A 21,911-nucleotide genomic window follows, 5' to 3' on the forward strand; every position below is an offset into this window, starting at 1 on the left:
CTCTTCTGGCTCAGCTTCGCCCTTTTCTTGTGCTTCTCCTTTCTGCAGCTGCTGTTCCTTTTTCAGATTCTGTCCTGACCTCAGCTTCCCCTTGTTCAGTCCCTGCTGATCGTGTTGCCTCTTCTGCCTCAGCTTCTCCCTTTTCTTGTGCTTCTCCTTTCTGCAGCTGCTGTTCCTTTTGCAGATTCTGTCCCCACCTCAGCTTCCCCTAGTTCAGTCCCTGCTGATCGTGTTGCCTCTTCTGCCTGAGCTTCTCCCTTTTCTTGTGCTTCTCCTTTCTGCAGCTGCTGTTCCTTTTTCACATTCTGTCCCCACCTCAGCTTCCCCCCTGTTCAGTCCCTGCTGATCGTGTTGCCTCTTCTGCCTCAGCTTCTTCTTCTCTTGCGCTTGTCCTTTCTGCAGCTGTTACTCCTTTTGCAGACTCCGCCCCACCTTTGCTTCCTCCTCTTTCAGTGTCTGCTGGTTCTTCTGCTTTCTGCTGGTCCTGCCCCTGCTTTTCCTTTTCCTACTGATGCTTTTCCTGAGTCTGTTGCTCTTTCTGCTAATGCTGATATCCCTTCTGCCACATATGTTGATCCAGCTCTTTTGCTTCTCCTTGCTGTTTTACTTTTTTACACATCATTTCTGGCTCCCTTTGAACTTCACTTTTACGTGGCCCTCAGTGGCTACTCAAACTACTGTGTCATAAGGCTACTGTGCCTTATGGCTCCACTCGTAATTGCTCCAGCGTCTCATCATTTCCATTTCAAATTAGCCGCCTCCTGGGGAAAAAAAAAAAAAGATTCTGTTAAAGCCGTAGTCGTACATCACAGGTAGCTGGTTAGCCTGTGGGTTAGCTGTACCATTGGTGCTCACCTCTGGAGCGGTCAGCCACGGCCCAGGTGCTGAATCCCACGGACAGAGTATGACCACTGGGGGCCACAGGCACTGAGGGACTTGATGGTCATTGGAAGGGACTGTGCCTGAGTGGGCAGTAATTCTCTCCTTTTCTGGAAGTGGATCGAGGAGGGAGGGAGGGAGTGAGAGAGAGTAATGAGGCAATAATGTAGTTAAGTTACTGTTTTTAGAAAGTTGAATGAAGTGTCTATAGGACAGGTTGGAAGACAGTTAAGTAGAAATGTGGAGGCAAATAAGAAAGAGAAGAACAGAGGGAGCAAGCTTCTGTAACAGGTGGGGTTGAGGTTGAGAGCACAGACTTGAAGGCCTGACCACAGTTGAAGGTGTGCTACCCAAATCGTTTGGAACTGGAAAAAAGCAACGTTGGCATTTTCCCCTCACTGTGCTGCCAAGATGTTTCATTAATTTATTCATTCCTTTCTGTTGCAGGTCCTGAATCTGTGCCTCCTTCCCTTCTCAAAGTTGTGATGAAACCCATTGCAACGGTCGGAGAAAGCCACCAGTATCCTCCTGTGAACTGGGCCGCGCTCCTTTCTCCACTTATGAGGCTAAATTTTGGTAAAATATCAAGTGTTTTTCGGCCTTGAGACTCTGCCTTTAGGATGTGACCTGAATAGAAAAATAGATTCTGGGTCACTGTTGGTGGTGACTGGATAGACCTTTGGGATCTTGAGGTTTGTGTTCTGGGATGGAACAGCTGGGTTACTTCCACTGAGTCACTTTCTAGATCACTGAGGCTAAGGCGGAGGAGGTCTGAAGACATAGACCAGATGTACTCGTCAAACAGTACTTGACTGAAGGGTGCGTGTTGCTGTGTGTGTGGTGCAGGTCCCAGAAAGCCTGGTTTGATGGTCGTCACACTGCATTGTCAGAGAGCTAGGATTCAAGGAAGCACCTGTGGGAAGGTGCATTAGTTTTCTGTTGCTGCTCTAACACGTTACCACAGGTTTAGTGGCTTGAAGCGACGCAAATTTATCATCTTATAGTTCTGTCGATGAAAAGTCCAACATGGTTCTTGGCCAAGCTCAAGGTATCAGCAGAGCAGCATTCTTTCCTAGATGCCCCGAGGAGTGCTGTGGTCTCAGTGTTTTTGTCCCCCCGAAATTCATATGTTGAAATCCTAGTCCCTAGGGTGATGGTATTAGGAGGTGGGGCCTTTGGGAGGTGATTAGGTCATGAGTGTGGAGCCCTCAGGAATGATTGGTGCCCTCGTAAGAGAGGCCCTGGAGGGTGCCTGGGTGGCTCAGTTGGTTAAGCAACTGCCTTCGGCTCAGGTCATGATCCTGGAGTCCAGGGATCGAGTCCCGCATCGGGCTCCCTGCTCGGCGGGGAGTCTGCTTCTCCCTCTGACCCTCCTCCCTCTCATGCTCTCTGTCTCTCAATCTCTCTGTCTCAAATAAATAAATAAATAAAAAATCTTTAAAAAAAAAAAAAAAAAAGAGAGGCCCTGGAGAGCTCCTTATCCCCTCCCGCAATGTGAGCACACAGCCGGAGTTGGTAGTCCACAGCTGGGTAAAGGGTTCCACCCGAACCCAACCATACCGGCACCCTGATCCTGGACTTCCCGCTATCAGAACGATGAGAAGCAAATTTCTGTTGTTTATAAACCACCTGGTCTGGGATATTTTATTAGAGCAGCCTGAGCAGACTAAGGCAGAGAGAATCCATTTCTTTCCCTTTTACAGCTCCTAGAGGCTGCCCGCATTCCTTGGCTTGTGCCCCCCCTTTCTTCATCTTCAAAGCCTGCAACAGAGAGCCAAAACCTTCTCACACTGTCTTCTTTCCGGTTCTCTACAACCAGGCAAGGCTTTCCACATTAAAGATTCATGTGATTAATGGGTCCATTTGAATAATCCAGGATAATCTCCCCATCTCAGTGGTCCTTAACCTTAATCACATCTGAGAAGTTCCTTTGCCAAGCAAGCTAACATAACATATTCACAGGTTCCAGGCATTAGGATGTAGGCATCTTTGAGGGCCGTGATTCTGTTTACCACAGATACTTTGTGATGAGAGACAGAGGGAATGCACATGTCTCATTCATCCACAGCAACCTCTTTTATGGAATTAGCAGATGCAAATTTAATCCCACGTACTTGCCCCCTCCCCCACACGCACCTCAAGAAAAAGAGTGGGGAGAATAGTTTTTTTAACAGCGCTATATTAACAGTGTGTGTGTGTGTGTATTTGCAGTGAGTGCTCTATTATTTACAGTAGGGTGCTCACTCACATATGATATACAGAAAGATTTGTAAACCATAATTTATGTACAATTGAAAGGATACTCAGAGATGATTTTGACTATACACAATTTTTCACTTAAATGCTTTCATTTGAACCTAATATCTCTATAAGATACGATGTCACCATACCACATTTCTGGAGATTTCATTTGAAAAGTATGTTCTCCTGAGCCTCCCCTGTTTTTGTGTGCTGTATTAAAAATGTTTGTGTTTTAGTAAAATTCCTTAGAAAAAAGAAGAAAAGGTCTGGTTGGGAGAATACGCCTGCTGATGGGGATCAGGCTACTAAAGAGACTGGATCACTAGAGAATGTGGCCACATTTTTAAGTCCTTTCAGATCTAAACAGATTTCTCTATGTGCTGAATGCATGGGGGGGGGGGGAGCCTTTCCCCTCCCCCAACAGAGACAGAGAGTTTATCCAGAATTTTCTCAAGTTTTTGAAAGTATTCGGTTCTTCGGATTTCTTAGGACATCCTAAGAGAGATTTCCTGAGCTAGATCACGGCCCTTGCCAGTTCTGAGACTTAGCGCTCTGCTGTCTGTGGGTACATTCTTTGCTTCACAGTGGAAAGATCACTTGAAGTATGTTTTGGTTCATTCAGGTTCTGTTAGTGGGAGAAGTCACACAAGCAGATGCTTTGATTTGAGACACAGAAGCCTGAAAACGAGTCCGAGCAACAGATGTATTATCCATATTCTTCTCTTGCAGGAGAAGAGATACAGCAGCTCTGCCTTGAAATTGCCACGACACAGGCACCATCGTCCCAGAATGCAGCTGCGCTCTTGGGACTGTGGGTGACGCTGCCGCTGGTCCACGGCCTCAGTGTATGTAGCCTTTACGGGTGTTGGGCAACAGGCGGATATGGTTCTCTTGGGGGAGAGGAGCGTTCATTTGGGAGTATGTTCTCGAAGTCAAGAGTGGGCAGATGTGCTTTTGTAAAACCTGGGGGCTTGGCAGTAGCTGGCCGGCAGACGGAGAGATTGTGTGATTCAGAACTCTGCCCTCGCTGTCGGTGTTCATGCTTTCAGCTCCCGTTGATCACGAGAAAGGAAGAGGATGGTCAGAGACATTAAAGTTCTTTCTCCAGATCATACAGCTAGAAAATTGTGGAGTTACTGAAACCTAGGCTTATTTATATGATATACATTCTGTTGGTTCAGTAGGTATTAAGAGAACAGCAAATCCGTATAGAAAAGGCAGCAATTCAGGTGGGCCTTGAAGGCTTGGTAGGGTTTTATTGGGCGTTAAGTTAGAGGCACTGGGAGGATGTAGGTGGGAGGGGTGGGTGAAGAGAGTAGAACATCTCTGCTAGGGTGTTTGGCTTGAGCAGGGCGCTGAGGAAGAAGTGACCCAGCCCAGTGTCTATGGTGGAGAGAAGGAGCCAGCACCTTCCAGGGTATAGGCTAAGGCTAAGTAGGAAAAATGGGCTAAGATGGTTTAAAAATATGAAATTGGCAAACTGTATAATTTTGAATATATTCCAAGCTAGGACCTCCCCCCACCAAAAAAAAGACACCCGCATTCCATGATTCCTTAGAGGTTTACCAATTGATTATAAATTAAATGATCTTGTTGTTACTCTTTTTTTTTTTTTAAGATTTTATTTATTTATTTGAGACAGAATGAGATAGAGAGAGAGAGCGAGCATGAGAGGGGGGAGGGTCAGAGGGAGAAGCAGACTCCCTGCCGAGCAGGGAGCCCGATGCGGGACTCGATCCTGGGACTCCAGGATCATGACCTGAGCCGAAGGCAGTCGCTTAACCAACTGAGCCGCCCAGGCGCCCTCTTGTTGTTACTCTTCAGGAGGCTTTAATTCCTTGAGAACAGTGCAAAGTTCTCATACTAGTTCCTTAGTCTTTTAACTTGAGTTCCTATCCTGTTTTTTTTTTTTTTTCTTTTAAGCTCTGCTACATATTCTGATGCTCTTTAATTGAAGGGGGACATCACTGAGGGCTGTGTCCTCTGTGTCAACAATTATCATGAGCTGCCTGCTCCAAGCACCTCCCATCTAGCTGCCAGTACCCAGTACTTGCTAGGTACTTGCGACTTGTAAGCACTCAGTGAGCACTTTCAGACATCAGACTGAATCTCTCTTCAATTCTGACCGATTTTTTTTTTTTTACAACCTTGAGTTATAATTTATATTCCATAAATTATGGCTGTGTTAAGTGTACAATTTGATGAGTTTCAGTACATTTATACATTTTCATCCATCACCAATAATATTTCCATCACCCCCAAAAAGTTGCATTATGCCAATGTGGAGACAATCCCCACTCCTAGTCTCAGACCCAGGCTACCTCTGATTGGCTTTTTATCTCTATAAATTTTCCTTTTGTTAGAGGACTTTCCTATAAATTTCAATTTCATATAAGCTTTAGAAATTCTTTAGAAAGGAATCATACAATATGATTCCTTTCATGCCCGGCTTATTTCACTCTTGAGAAGTAGATTTTTTTGTTTCCATTTTACAGGTTGATAAACTGAGGCACATTGCAATTAAACAAAGTTTATATTGCTAATAAACAGGAGTGAGTCCGGCTGACTCCAAAGTCTATGTCCAAGCCACTGTTCTATGAACCCCTCCTTCCTTTTGAGTCAGGTATACTTCGAACAGCCTGTTTTGTTTACCTCAAAAATCTTTCTAGAATTTAGTTATCCTTACACTTCCCTTTTAGATCTGTTACTTTTTTTTTGCATTTGTCTGTGATTGTGGACTTATTATCTACGTTAATGGACAAATTAAGTTTGTGAATTCATTTTCTTAATTATGTACCTTCTCATGTACAAAAAAGATCAGGAATGGCATGTTCTTTCCAGTGAACCGTTCGGCTAACTCCTGCAACCATGCTGCTATTTTTATGAAATTTACTGGGCTTTGTCGGGTTTTTTTTTTTTTTTTTTAGACCTACTTCTTTTTGACTCGCTGCTCCTTTAGTAGCATACTTATGTTGCAGCCTCCTCTCTTAATGTGTCTGGCACAGAGCTATTTCGAACCGTGCCCCTTTTCAGCTCTCATGACCTCCAGGAAGCCATGGTCATGTCCACAAGTTCAGCTGCTCTTCTGTGGTCAGAAATGGTCCTGGCATGCCGGTTCTTTTTATTTCCTTATGCTTCCCAGAAGAGGAAATTAATAATATCAGATATTCCGGTGAGTCGATTTCCTGCAGATGAGCCTTTCATCTTCAGGATTTTTTTTTTCTTGCCAGAGAATGTGACCTTTTAAGACTGAATAGCAACTGTCATGTACGTTGAGAAGCCGTATATTATTCCCCTCCCTGAAAAGATCCACAGCTTCAGCTGGGTAGTTCACAGATGGATTGGCAGCTACCATATATACACATGAGTCACCCTGGATCACAAGTCCCTGCAGCGGCAGCCAACATTGCGTGCATTGGTGACCCGCTGGACCATGAGGCTGGGGGAAATGAGGGGCAAGGAAGTAACTTGAACCTTTCTTCTCTCATTCTACCCTCAAACACAGTGATGACCTCGAGGTTTTGAGCCCTGCAGACCCAGACTTGCCTGTTTCTGACCTCTTTTGCTTTGCTTCCAGTTGAATATCAAGAAATACCTCCTGGTGTCTACACCTCTGTGGATAAAACACGTCTCTGACGAACAGATCCTGGGCTTTGTTGAAAATGTAATGGTGGCAGTTTTTAAAGCTGCTTCCCCACTTCCCCATCCTGAGTTATGCACGAGTGCCTTACAGGGGCTGAGCCAGGCCATGAAACTGCCCAGCCCTACCCACCACCTCTGGAGTCTGCTCTCTGAAGCTACTGGGAAAATTTTTGACCTTCTGCCAAATAAGATTCGGGTGAGGAACAAAAATATTTACATTCCTGACAATTTATGTTTGGGACTTTTGAAAGCCCTTTTGGCAAAGCAGGGAGGTGTATGTTTTAAGAATGTGGTGGGTAGGCTAGGAGAAATAACCACATTTTTTCACTAAGAATGGGTTTGCTTCCAAGATCTAAATTGAGGTTGAATATTTAGAACCAAGGTTTTGAGGAAGCTTAGATGCAGGTTAACCAATGCTACACCAGGAAATATGCTCTTGGGCCTCTTCTCAAATGCAGAAGACAAACAAGCTCAGAAGTGCTTCCACGTTACACCTGGAAACTCTTTGGGCACATTGTCCAGTATTTTACTTACATCAAGTGACGTAATCCTAGCCTTTCCCCTCCCCCAACAGATTCCTGAATTGTAGTTTTACAAAGAAATTAAAAGAATCTGTTTGGAATGATGGATTCTGATAAGAGGGGAAAAAGTACAGCCACACAAATAAACAAGTACAGCCAAACAAATAAAATAATAGGAAAGATGGTTTTTGTTTTTTTTTAAAGTAAGCTCTGTGCCCAGCATGGGGCTTGAACTCATGATCCTGAGATCAAGGGTCGCCTGCTCTACCGACTGAGCCAGCCAGGTGCCCCAGAAAGATGTTTTTTTAAAAATGATAACATATATTTGGTTTGATTAAAATCTCATAAGCTGCTGTTCATGGACAGAAGTAAAGCTAATAATTCGTCAGAACACGGAGAATGTATCTGTTATGTTACATTGTATTTTGATGTGCTTGTGATTTTTCTTTACCAGAGAAATGATCTAGAGCTGTATGTCAGTATAGCAAAATGCCTCTCAGAAATGACAGATGATGAAGCCAATCGGGTTGCCCAGATTACTGAGGTAAGACCATATCTATATATTTATCTCCATTATTGACGTGGGAGTTACAGTTGAAGAGGTGACTACAGTATCCTTTTGACTGAAGCTAGTTTTGCTTTATATTTGTTAGTGGATAATTTGAGGAAACTCTCTGTTACTGTGGGGTCTCGTGTTCAGGCTGGTGGTATGGATGGATAGATGGATGAACAACTTTTTAACCTAATTCCACTTTGTCAAGAACATTTGAGTGTCACCTGTGGGCAAACATAAGTACAGGACAACATCTTCAATACAAAATCCGTAAGAATGGGAATATTCTGGCTGAAGAACTTTCTGGCGCATGGAAGGCATAAATAAATAGTTTTGTTCTTTTTTTTTTTTTTTTTAAAGATTTTATTTATTTATTTGAGAGAGAGAATGAGAGAGAGAGCACATGAGAGGGGGGAGGGTCAGAGGGAGAAGCAGACTCCCTGCCGAGCAGGGAGCCCGATGCGGGACGCGATCCAGGGACTCCAGGATCATGACCTGAGCCGAAGGCAGTCGCCTAACCAACTGCGCCACCCAGGCACCCAATAGTTTTGTTCTTAAATTTATTTTCTTTCACCTGGTACTTATCCTTTTGTAATGAAGAAAAGTGGCTATTTGAAAAACAAACACTATTAGCCCAGACACAAGATAATTAACAAGTACTCCCGCCCCCCCCCTTTTTTTTTTTTTAAGATTTTATTGATTTGTCAGAGACAGAGAACACAAGCAGGGGGAGCGGCAGGCAGAGGGAGAAGCAGACTCCCACTGAGCAGGGAGCCCGATGTGGGACTCAATCCCAGGACCCTGGGATCATGACCTGAGCCGAAGGCAGACGCTTAACCGACAGAGCCACCCAGGCGTCCCAACAAGTACTTCTTATATCCACACCCAAAGGATGAAGGAGTAACATACGAGTAAAGTTGCACATTTAGCTAGTATAGTACATGTCTTGTTAGATTTGAATTGCCTATAGATAGTGAATGATGTTTTTTAGTATAAGTATATCCCAATGGACATACTTCTACAAATGGCAACCCTACATACCAGATAATAGCAAAGGTCTAGAGAAATGTGAGCCCTCACCCAGCTGGTGAACCTCTTACCATTTATTTCACCTGATGACAGGTTTGCCTATTCAGTTGAATCCTTGAATTTCGGCATCGTGTAGCAGTGATTCTCAAAATGTGTTCCCTGGACCAGCAGCATAAGCATGGCGACTGATTAGGAATGAAAATTCTGGAGTCCCACTTCAGGTCTACTGAGTCAGAGGTGGGGCCCAGGATCTGTGTTTTAACAGTCCCTCCAGATGATTGTGCTGCATCCTGAGGTTTGAGAACCCCTATTAGAGTATTTGGAATATCAGCATTTTGGAGATTAGTTTGTTTTAAGCAAAGACAAGCAGTCTAAGGAAATGCTTAAGAGAATGGACTGTAGAGCCTCACTGCTGGGGTTTGAAATCCAGCTCTGTAATTTACTAGTAATGTGACCCTGGTTACGTTTCATAATCTCTCTCTGCCTCAGTTTCCTTATCTATAAAAGGGAGATATTAGCACCTACCGCCAGAGCTGTTTTGAGAGTTACAATGACTTAATCCATGGTAAATTCTTGGAAAAGTACCTGATGTAAGGCTAGTACTCAGTAAGTATTTATTATCCTAATGATCACATTCCTGTAATTTATTATATCCTATTATTAGTATTATATTCATGTAATATAGTTGGAAGTATTGCATATAATTCCCTTCGTTGTACCTGCGGCTGAAGGTTGCTGTGTTACTCACCTGGGTTCTTAAAGTACCAGTTAGAACATTTTCGCTAGAACTTACTGAAGAGTGTTCTTATGTCCCCAAAAGAGTTAGTGCGTTTTACTGAGTCTTTTCTAGAAACAATAAGGTAGTGAAGGGTTCATACTCCCTGAGTTTCAGTTCTTAATCTGCCACCTCAAGCCATGTGACTTTAAGCAAGTTACTTAACCTCTGTGCTTCCGACTATCATCTACAAAGGAAGGATGGTGGTAGTAATCTGCATAGGGTGGTGTGAAAATTTAGTGGTTCACACAGGGCTTCTCACACTTTCTGGTGTCAGGACTACTTTAGTGTCTTAAAAATTGTTGAGGGTTCCAAAAGACTTTAATTTAAATGAGTCATATCTTTCAGTATTTACCATATTAGAACTTGAAACTGGGAAATTTAAAAAATATTTACTTAAAAGTAGTAATAAGCCCATTGCATCTTAACACAAAGAAGAAGAATTTTTGAAAACAAAATAAATAATGAGAAAAGTGGCATTGTTTTCCATTTTTTGCAAATCTCTTTAATGTCTGGCTTAAAGGAAGTCTCTTTAATGTTGGATTCTCAGAGCTGCTGCTTCAGTCAGTCTGCTGTGATGTTATTTTGGTGAAGTATGTGGGGAAGATCCAGCCTCATACAAGTATGTCCGTAGAAAAGGGAAGAGTGTGTTGATAGTTTCAGATAATTATGGATATCTTTTTTAAAAATTTTTTTTGATGTTGCAACAGAACTCAACAAATGGTGCTTCCTTCAGAGTAGTTGCAGTATGTGCAGTCTGAGTCCCTATCAGTGAACTTCACATAGTCTGTTGTATTAAAATCCATTGGTCCAACTTGCGCTCTGGGTCTGATATCACAAAATCATTTGGAAAATACCAACTCACTGACTTTTGAAAATCTTCCAAATGTTGATGCATTTCATTATACAATGCAAAACACCACATTTGTTGAAATCATCAGAGAAGTCTTTTATGTATTGGGAAGCTGCCAACTCATAGTAGCAAATACAAATTTTCCAAAACTTTAATTTTTCGCTTGAAAGCTCAGATTTTATCATTGGCAACAAATACTGTCAAGTATTTCCTTGAAGTGACAGTCTCACTTTCTTCTAGTTAAAAAAAAAAAAAAAAAAGTCTGTCAAATACTCAGTTTGAATAACCATCATTTGTCCATCAATCATCCTTCCAACTAAATGGTGTTCCATAAAAAGTGGCTATTTCAGCTCACAACCCAGACTTACAAGTGTTTTTCCTCAAGACAACCGTAATACTTGGTTCTGCAGCAGAAGTCCCTTATGCATGCTTGCCATTTTACCATCCCTGCTGTTAAAAAGATGTGTACTTGAGGGTGAAGGTTTAATGAAACTAATAATTTTTATTGTTTATAAGGGTATTTTAAATAAAAGTCATTTTAAAAAAATTGCAAGTAGCTGTGAAAAATATAGTGACTCTTACTGTGGTTTTTGGGCAATTGTGAATATAGCTTGACCTCACACATCCTCTAAAAGGGTCTTGGGGTCCCTCGGAGGTCTGTGTACTGCACTTTGCGAACTGCCGAATTAATACATGTTAAGTGCTTAGAATGGTGCCTGGTACATAAGTACTGTGTTTTTTAGTTATCATCATCGTATCGTCATCATTATTATTATTTGTGTGTTTGTACAAAATATCATCACCAGTTAGCCCCTGAAATCCCTGATGGTTTTTTTTTTTTTTGAAGATTTTATTTATTTATTTGACGGAGACAGAGATAGCGAGAGCAGGAACACAAGCAGTGGGAGGGGGAGAGGGAGAAGCAGGCTTCCCCCCGAGGAGGGAGCCCGATGTGGGACTCGATCCCAGGACCCTGGGATCATGACCTGAGCCGAAGGCAGACGCTTAACGACTGAGCCACCCAGGCGCCCTCCCTGATGGTTTTTAGGAGAGAACAGAAGGTGACATTATAACCCTCTGTCTGTATGTACATTTTAAAATACAGCACACAGGCATATGGGTCACGTGCTGCAGGAAATGAACGGTTTTAGCATTTAATCCACTTTCAACTCACCCTTTCTGTTTTGCCCTTGCCCCGAGGTTTTATAATGACTTCAGCTAATTTAATAGTAACCGAACAATTTGCTTTTTTTCAGAGCAACCTAGAAAAGGCTGCCTTTGTCAGACTGTACTTGGTCTCTCAAGGACGATTCCCCTTGATGGGCTTGATGGACATCCTCAGCGTCGCTGTTCGGCACCGGGAAAAAGACACGGTAGCCTGGATGGTGGTGCACAGCCTGTACCAGGCACGGATTGTAAGCCACGCCAACACTGGTAAGGCCAGCCTGGGGGGGCCAGCAGGAACAGAAAGACCTGCCTGCCGTCCCTCTTAACCTGTAACTGTTTCCTCAACTTAAAAACGGGGTTAGTGCTACTTGACCCAGGAGAGCTCTTGTTACCCCAAACAAGGAGCACCTTAAATGAAAAGATCAGTTACAACTCATGACCTCCACCCTGGAGATGGAACTGGATCCTGTGGGTGATTTTTACATTGTCTTTAGCTCTCCAGGCCCTCGAGTCTATAAACGAGTGTATCGGGTTGATTCTGCCTGCTTCCGTTTCCCAACCAGGATGTCAGTCGATTTGTCTGACGTTTTCAGAAAAATGACTTTTAGGTGGTTACTTAACAAACAGAGAAAAAGAGGAAAACAATGACAACGAAATTAAATTGTTATTCTGTAGAAGAACTGCTCAGGGGGGTGAGGGGAATAAAATCGGGGCACCCTCACTACATCCTCAAGCCAGAAGCTCTAGGCCTGTAGCTCTGCTAATGAATCATATGGTGGAACTTTCAGACTATCATAGACCTTTACTCTTGAGTAATAATGGGCTACCCCATTTCTCCTCCCATGCCTTTGGTCACATTGCTTATAGTATACCTACAGTTCTGAATGGCACCTAGCTTCAATCAGGCATGGTGGGGAAGCCCTAGGGACCCCAAGCAAATTACTTTTCTTTCTGGATTTTTTTGTATCTTCCTCATCTCTTGTATCTTGAAGGTGTTTTTGTTTTTTAAGATTTTACTTATTTATTTGACAGAGAGAGACACAGCGAGAGAGGGAACACAAGCAGGGGGAGTGGGAGAGGGAGAAGCAGGCTTCCCGCGGAGCAGGGAGCCCGATGCGGGGCTCGATCCCAGGACCCCGGGATCATGACCTGAGCCACCCAGGCACCCCACATCTTGAAGGTTTTGAGAGAAAACTGGCAGACATAATTATAATACCCTTTTTGAGACCAGATAGGAAATTTTGATTTATTCTCCTCTTTGACAGTTGACATTGTTGTCTCATCTTTGCATCAATGCCTGCCTGGTGAAAAATGAACCTGTGATGAAAAACTAGATTTTTTTACTCTAAATCAAAAGTGTATTTATCAGGGAGAAATCTAGTAGGTATTCCCAAGGAAGCGGGAAGATACGTGAAATAAACTGAAATTTGATATTGCCTTTGGTTTTAACTAGCTGGCCTCCCAGTTTAGTTCCTGTTTTCCTCTGACTCACTAAAATTTGACAGCTTTCTCAAGTAGGCTTTACTGTGCTGGGAATCCTCTTTTTTTTTTTTTTTTTTTAAGATTATTTATTTACTTGACAGAGATTCAACGAGAGAGGGAACACAAGCAGGGGGAGTGGGAGAGGGAGAAGCAGGCTTCGCTTGGAGCAGGAAACCTGATGTGGGGCTCGATCTCAGGAGGCTGGGATCATGACCTGAGCCGAAGGCAGATGCTTAATGACTGAGCTACCCAGGCGCCCCAAAGAATCCTCATTTTTAAAAAATAAAAAAGGGAGAATCAATATTTATGCTGATGTTTGTTCTCCAGTTACTGTATAATAGCCGGTTTTTATTTTTCTTCTCATGTCTTTGGGATAGGTGTTTCTCTTTGATTTGGGCATAAAATGGGAACATTGAAGTAAAAGAAGACCATAAAAACAACCAGTTATCCAAGATTCAACATCACTGGCTAGCTGGCATGTCAGATTTCTCCTAGTGTGTTTAATGTTGAGAGAGAAATTCCAATAAGTGCATTTTATCACTAGCGGGTGCATAGTTTTGAAGAATAAATTACCTTTTGAAAATAAAAGCAAAACTACAGTCATCTAATAAGAATAGTGTCAAAGAGCTCTCACCCGCAAAATCACAGGTCTCAGGGATGGCAAGAGGATTTGAAACTGCTTCATGCAATCCTCCGCAGGTGTTCCGCTTTAGTTATGGTGGCTGGTACTGATCTGTTGTACATCTCATAGCAAAACCATGGTCTGGTAAGAAAACATCCCTTTTTGTTTCAGGTGTGTTGAAGAGAATGGAATGGCTCCTGGAATTGATGGGTTACATCAGAAATATTGTGTACCAGTCAACATCTGTTCAGAACGTGGCTCTCGATGAGGTACAATCCAGAGGAGTCATTTGTGGCTCCCTTAAAATGTAGAACTTAACGTTTGCTCTCCCAAAAGACAAAAAAGTTGCTGCTTGCTCTTCCCCCCCACCCTTCCTTTTACGTTTGGGTAACGCTGGTGATAACTCTCTGACGTCACAAGGAAATGGATGTTCGTGCCTGGCTCTTGGAGACACCCAGGGCTGCCCTTAGAAAACTATTTCTAAGTTCCTTGAAAGGCGGCACACAAAGGGCACTAGCCGATGCGGGAACCCAGGGTTCTGTGTACTTGGGTTTGACCCCACAGAGGAGATGAGGTACAGGGCTCTGGCCTTTGCACTGGCCCAGAGAGTGTCTTCAAATGTCTGGTTTGACGGGGTTCCTGAAGTGTATGCAAGTAACCTGTGTTTGCATCAATACTTACGTGCATGAGAGGCATAAAATGATGTATGACCCCCAAAAGGTTAACAACTGATACTGGGTAAATTAAAATAGCAAAAGGTTAATAAATAAAAGGAAGATAGCACTTTCCCACTCTTCTTATTTTCTTGACTTTGCTGCCCACTGTGTACTTTTTAGTAGTAGAATTTTTCTGTAGGCATGTTTCACAGGTATCCTGTTTACTGTGTGAGTGGAATTTGTATAACCTGGGATGTTGTTTGAAATTCTGACCTGCTTTTCTGAAGAGTTGCATATATTTTTGAAATTTTAACGAGTGAGATTGTGAATTTTAAGAAATTAAGGACTACTTTTTAAACATTTTTTTTAACTAGCAGAATCTGTCATCCTTTTCTTCTGATCTCCTAAGTTTTTGTTAACTTTCTGTTTTCTTACGAAAATCTTTTAAAACTTAGAAAATACAGATAAGCAGAAAGAAGTGTAATTTGAATCACAGTATTCCAACAACTCAGAGGGGCCCCTTGTTACCACCATTTCTATAAGAGTGTAGATTAGTCTAAACTCTGAATGGATGGATGGATGGATTGAATGATTGATTTTATTTTTTTTTTTTAATTTTATTTATTTATTTGACCGAGAGAGATACAGCAAGAGAGGGAACACAAGCAGGGGGTGTGGGAGAGGGAGAAGCAGGCTGCCCGCCAAGCAGGGAGCCCGATGTGGCGCTCGATCCCAGGACCCTGGGATCATGACCTGAGCTGAAGGCAGATGCTTAACGACTGAGCCACCCAGGTGCCCCTGATTGATTGATTTTAAAGATTTTATTTATTTTGACAGAGACCGTGAGAGAGGGAACACAAGCAGGGGGAGTGGGAGAGGGAGAAGCAGGCTTCCCGCCGAGCAGGGAGCCCAATGTGGGGCTCGATCCCAGGATCCTGGGACCATGGCCTGAGCCGAAGGCAGACACTTAATGACTGAGCCACCCAGGCGCCCCTGAATGGATATATTTAAAATGCATGTGGAGACATATAGGCTGAGAAGGTGGCAGAATATGAGGGCCCTAAGCCCACCTCATCCCATAGATACAACTAGATAATACTCATGTCAGTGTAAATAACACAGGAAATGACCCGAAGGCTGGCAGAACAAACTCCTCAACTAAAAGTAGAAAAGATGCCACATCGAAGAGGGTAGGAAGGGCGGAGACACGCTGGGGAGCTAAATGGACCACGGGTGTGGAGAAGGGGAAGAAGAAGGCTAGCACATTGGGGAGCCCACGTGGGGAAGATGAATCTCCATAGTATTTGGCTCTGAAAACTAGAGGGGGTGAACTTTAGTGAGTTCTTACAACCAGCAGGACTTAAAGCCTGCAACTTTAAAAATCAGCAGGTTGGGTTCTGGGAGAACCTGGCCACTGAGAGGAAACTGAGTCCCTGCCCTTAAAGAGACAGCACGAGAAACAGCCTGTGGAGATACAACGTAGAAGGAGCACTTTGAAAAATGCCTGGGGCATAAGGAGGAAGAGTTATTCATCTCAGAGCCTCTCCTGGAGGGGTAGTATTCACAAGGAGTCTCCTTCAGGACCAAAGGAGCTCGTAGGTGCCATTTCCCGCCCCTGCCCCCCCAGCATAAACACGTGGCCACCTGAAACCACCTGCAGAAGCCAGTTTAGTGCCCACATTTGCTACCTAACTTGCTTATACTACTCCCTGCCTCCCCACTCCACCACCACCCCCCCCCCAGCTCTGGGGATGTGCCCACCCCAGTTGGCCTTGCCTCAGTCCATGTGCTGTGGATCCCCTCCCCCAGAAAACCTCAAATTTTGCTAACCATGCACTTTGTGGGGCCTCGGCAATGGTGGTGGCAGCAAGTACCCTCTTGTGAAAGACGGGCACACACCTTGCTAAAACTGTGTGCCTGCCTACCCACTCTTTGCAGATCCACATGGGCTGGCCCTATGGTGATGGTAGGTCTTTCACAGCAAACCTGAGTCCACGTTGGTAAAAGCGCATGCCCTACCCTTGTATGCTTTGCGGATTGGCCCAGCCACTGTGGTCCCAGAGGTAGCAGCACGTGCCCTCTCCCCAGGTGCAAACCTTGAGGGCTCTGCACATCTCATGCCCGAGCACACTGCAGATCCGCCTCCTCCAATGTGCTCTTGGCCAAAGCCCATTCAAACTGAAGCCACAAGCCTGGAAAAGTGTGCTCACGGCCTGGACCGGGACCAACACCACTCCAAAGTGATTCCTGCCCTGGGGAGAGAGAAAGATAAACACCACACTGGTCAGACTGTGGCCCCCGCAATGGGCTGGGGACAGACAATTCTTCTGATTGCGGGCCCTGCCCACCAATGAAGGCTTCTCAGGGGACAGCACAGGGAAAGCGCTCTGCAGTTTGATGCCATTGCATCTCTGCTGAACACCTGACTCAACTCAACATCTGCAAACAACTCCGACTCAACTCAAGCACAAGGCAGCACCAGACTGGCCCACTAACAACATAGGAGGTGCCCCCGAAGTGCCAGGTTCTGGTTAAACAGGGGAAAGTGTGCTGCAGAGCACTACAGGACCTCTTCTTTGTAAGGCCACTACTTTCAAGAGCAGGAGACAGAGCTGACTTTCAGACGCAGAGAGTTAGACAAAACGAGGAGACGGGAATATGTCCCAAATGAAAGAATAAGACAAAACCACAGCAAGAGTCCTAAGCAAAATGGAGATAAATAATATGCCTGATAGAGAATTTAAAGTAATGATTGTAAAGATACTCCCTGGACTTAAGAAAAGAGTGGAGGACATCGGTGACACCCTTAAAGAGATAAAGAAGAATCAATCACAGCTGAAAAGCACAATAAATGAAATTAAAAATACCTTAGATAGAATAAATAGCAGAGTACAGGAAGCAGAAGAATGAATCAGCAACCTGGATGACAGAGTAATGTAAAATAATCAAGCTGAGCAGGAGAGGGAAAAAAAAGTATGCAAAATGAGAATGGACTTAGGGATCTCAGCCACTCCATCAAGCATAATAACATTTGCATTATAGGGATCCCAGAAGAAGAAGAAAGAGAAAAGTGAGTATAAACTTTAATTGAAGAAATAATAGAAAACTTCCCACATCTGGGGAAGGAAACAGAAATTCAGATACGGGAGGCACAAAGATCTCCCAACAAAATCAGTCCAAGGAGGTCCAACCAAGACACATACTAATTAAAATGGCAAAAAGTAGTGATAGAGACTTTTAAAAAGCATCAAGAGAAAAGAAGACCACACAAGAGAAACCCCACAGGCTATCAGATTTTTCAGCAGAAACTTTACAGACCAGAAGAGAGTGGCATGATATTCAAAGTGCTAAAAGGGAAAAATCTGCAGCCAAGAATACTCTATCCAGCAAGGCTATCCATCCAGCAAGGCTATCATTCCGAATAGAAGGAGAGATAAAGAGTTCCCCAGATAAACAAAACTTAAAGGAATTCATGACCACTAAGCCAGCCCTACAAGAAATGTTAAAGGGGACTCTTTGAGTGGAAAGGAAAAACCATAAGTAAGAATAAGAAAATTAGGAAGCATAAAAGCAGTAAAAATAAATATATCTGTAAAAAATAGGCAGGGAATTCACAAAATAAAAGGATGTAAAGTATGACACCATAGACCTAAAATGTGGCAAGGGAGGAGTAAAGAATGGGTTCAAACTTAAGTAACCATTAACTTAATAGAGACTGCTATATGCTGAAGATGTTATATACAACCCTAATGGTAACCACAAATCAAAAACCAGTAATAGATACGCAAAAAGTAAAGAAAAAGGATTCCAAGTATAACACTAAAGAAAGCCATCTTGGGCGCCTGGGTGGCTCAGTCGTTAAGTGTCTGCCTTCGGCTCAGGTCATGATCCCAGGGTCCTGGGATCGAGTCCCACATCGGGCTCCCTGCTTGGCGGGAAGCCTGCTTCTCCCTCTCCCACTCCCCCTGCTTGTGTTCCTGCTCTCGCTATCTCTCTCTCTGTCAAATAAATAAATAAAATCTTTAAAAAAAATAAAATAAAATAAAAAGAAAGCCATCTTATGGTGAGAGAAGAGAGCAAAGGAAGAAAGGAACAGAGAAGAACTACAAAAACAACATAAAGCAAGTAACAAATGGCAATAAATACATACCTATCAGTAATAATTTTGAATGTGAATGGACTAAATGCTCCAATCAGAAGACATGGCATGACAGAATAGATTAACAAACAAACAAACAACACCCATCTATATGCTGCCTACAAGAGACTCATTTCAGACTTGAAGACACCTGCAGATTGAAAGTGAGGGGATTGGGGCGCCTGGGTGGCTCAGTCGTTAAGCGTCTGCCTTCGGCTCAGGTCATGATCCCAGGGTCCTGGGATCGAGCCCCGCGTTGGGCTCCCTGCTCGGCGGGGAGCCTGCTTCTCCCTCTGCCACTCCCCCTGCTTGTGTTCCCTCTCTCGCTGTGACTCTCTCTGTCAAATAAATAAATAAAATCTTTAAAAAAAAAAAAAAGAAAAGAAAGTGAGGGGATGGAGAAGTATTTATCATGCAAAGGGAGGTGAAAAGAAAACTGGGGTAATAATACTTACATAGGACAAAATAGACTTTAAAAGAAAGACTGTAACAAGAGACAAAGAAGGACACTATATAAGCATAAAGGGTACAATCCAACAAGAAGATACAACAATTGTTAACTATTTATGCACCCAACATGGGAGCACTCAAATACATAAAACAGTTAATAATAAACATAAAGGAAATAATCAACAGTAATACAATAATAGGAGACTTTAACATCACCCCACTTAACATCCATGGGCAGATCATCCAAATAGAAAATCAACAAGGAAACAGTGGCTTTGAATGACACACTGGACCAGATGGATTTAACAGACATATTCAGAACATTCCATCCTAAAACAGCAGAATACACATTCTTTTCAAGTGCACATGGAACATTCTCCAGAACAGATCACAAAAGAAGGCCACAAAACGAGTCTCAATAAATGCAAAAAAAAAACTGAAGTCATACCAGACTGATTACCAGCAATGAAATTGAATCAGTAATCAAAAAATTCCCAACAGACAAAAGTCCAGGAGCAGACGGCTTCACAGGTGAATTCTAGCAAACATTTAAAGAAGAGTTAATACCTATTCTCAAACTTTTTCAAAAAAAAGAAGGAAAACTTCCAAATTCATTCTATGAGACCAACATTATCCTGATACCAAAACCAGACAAGAGACACCACAAAAAGAGACTACAGGCCAATCTCTCTGATGAACATAGATGTAAAGATCCTCAACAAAAATATTAGCAAACCAAATCCAGCAATACACTTAAAAAATCATTCACCACAATCAAGTGGGATTTATCCTAGGGTACAACGTCGGTTCAGTATTTGCAAATCAAACAACGTGATACATCACATCAGTAAGAGAAAGGATAAAAACCATATGATCCTTTCAATAGATGCAGACAAAGCATTTGACAAAATAGAACACCCGTTCATGGTAAAAAACTTTTATGAAATGGGTTTAGAGGGGACATACCTCGACATAATAAAGCCACATGTAAAAAACCCACAGCTAACATCATACTCAGGGGGGAAAAACTGAGAGCTTTTCCCCTAAAGTCAGGAACAAGACAAGGTTGTCCACTCTCACCACTTTTATTCAACATAGTACTGGAAGTCCTAGGCACCGCAGTCAGACAACAAAAAGGAAAGGCATCCAAATCGGTAAGGAAGAAGTACAACTACACTCTGCAGATGACATGATACTGTATATAGAACACCTAAAAGACTCTGCCAAAAAACTGCTAGAACTAATAAGTGAATTCAGTAAGGTTGCAGGATACAAAATCAGTGTACGGAAATCTGTTGCATTTCTATACACTAATAATGAAGCAGCAGAAAGAGAAATTAAGAAACAATCCCATTTGCAATTGCACCAAAGATAATAAAATACCTAGGAATAAACTTAACCAAGGAGATGAAAGACTTGTACGCTGAAAACTGTAAAACATTGTTGAAAGAAAATGAAGATGACACAAAGAAATGGAAAGACAGTTCAAGCTCATGGATTGGAAGAACAAATATTGTTAAAATGTCTATGCTACCTAAAGCAGTCTACAGATTTAATGCAATCCCTATCATAATACCAACAGCAGTTTTTACAGAACTAGAACAAACAATCCTAACATTTGTTTAGAACCACAAAAGACCCTGCATAGCCAAAGCAGTCTTGGAAAAGAAAAACAAAACTGGAGGCATCACATTTTCAGACTTCAAGCTCTATTACAAAGCTGTAATTACAAAACAGTATGGTACTGGCCTGAAAATAGACACATGGATCAATGGAACAGAATAGAAAGCCCAGAAATAAACCCACAATTATATGGTCAATTAATCTGCAACAAAGGAGGCAAGAATATACAATGGGAAAAAGACAGTCTCTTCAACAAATGGTGTTGGGAAAACTGGATAGCAACATGCAAAAGGATGAAGATGGTCCCCTTTCTTACACACAAAAATAAATTCAAAAATGGATTAAGGACCTAAATGTGAGACCTGAAACCACTAAAATCCTAGAAGAGAGCACAGACAGTAATTTCTCTCACATCAGCCATAGCATCATCTTTTTAGATATGTCTCCTGAGGCAAGGGAAACAGAAGCAAAAATAAACTATTGGGACTATATCAAAATAAAAAGCTTCTGCACAGCAAAGGAAACAACAAAACTAATGGACAACCTACTGAAAGGGAGAACATATTTGCAAATGACATATCTGATAAAAGATTGGTGTCCAAAATATATAAAGAACTTCTACAACTCAACAACAAAAAAACCCCCCAGACAATCCAATTTAAAAATGGGCAGAAAACATAAACTGACATTTCTTCAAAGAAGACACATGGATGGCCAACAGACACATGAAAAGATTCTCAACATCACTCCTCATCAGGGAAATGCAAATCAAACCCACAATGTGATATCACCTCACACCTGTGAGAATGGCTAAAATCAAAAACTCAAGAAACAACAAATGGTGAGGATGTGAAGAAAAAGGAACCCTTAAGCACTCTTAGTGGGAATGCAAACTGGTGTAGCCACTGTGGAGGATGGCATGGAGTATCCCCAAAAAGTTAAAAATAGAACTACCCAGGGGCGCCTGGGTGGCTCAGTCGTTAAGCGTCTGCCTTCGGCTCAGGTCATGATCCCAGGGTCCTGGGATCGAGCCCCGCATCGGGCTCCCTGCTCTGCGGGAAGCCTGCTTCTCCCTCTCCCACTCCCCCTGTGTTCCTGCTCTCGCTCTCTCTCTCTCTCTGTGAAATAAATAAATAAAATCTTAAAAAAAAAAAAAAAAGAACTACCCTATGATCCAGTAATTGCATCACTGGGTATTTACCCAAAGATTTACAAAAACACTAATTCAGAGGGATATATGCACTCCTATGTTTATAGCAGCATTATCAACAATAGCCAAA

At 42.7% G+C, this 21,911-nt stretch overlaps 1 protein-coding gene across 6 annotated transcripts in view; it reads left to right on the forward strand.

The window, feature by feature from the left end:
• The window catches only part of FOCAD (focadhesin), a 305,106-nt gene that overhangs the window by 277,071 nt on the left and 6,124 nt on the right, over positions 1-21,911 (forward strand). For 5 of the 6 annotated variants that reach the window (XM_081803024.1, XM_081803027.1, XM_081803026.1 and 2 more), the window contains 6 exons: positions 1,327-1,455; positions 3,850-3,965; positions 6,698-6,958; positions 7,738-7,827; positions 11,750-11,927; positions 13,936-14,033. In XM_081803024.1, the coding sequence (XP_081659150.1) occupies positions 1,327-1,455; positions 3,850-3,965; positions 6,698-6,958; positions 7,738-7,827; positions 11,750-11,927; positions 13,936-14,033 (872 nt within the window). Of the gene's footprint in view, positions 1-1,326; positions 1,456-3,849; positions 3,966-6,697; positions 6,959-7,737; positions 7,828-8,526; positions 9,472-11,749; positions 11,928-13,935; positions 14,034-21,911 lie in introns of those variants that run through there. The other variant, XR_014140004.1, reaches the window with a different exon arrangement.

Source organism: Leptonychotes weddellii, chromosome 14, assembly GCF_054177405.1.
Source record: "Leptonychotes weddellii isolate Sample4059 chromosome 14, ASM5417740v2, whole genome shotgun sequence".
NCBI lineage: Eukaryota > Metazoa > Chordata > Mammalia > Carnivora > Phocidae > Leptonychotes > Leptonychotes weddellii.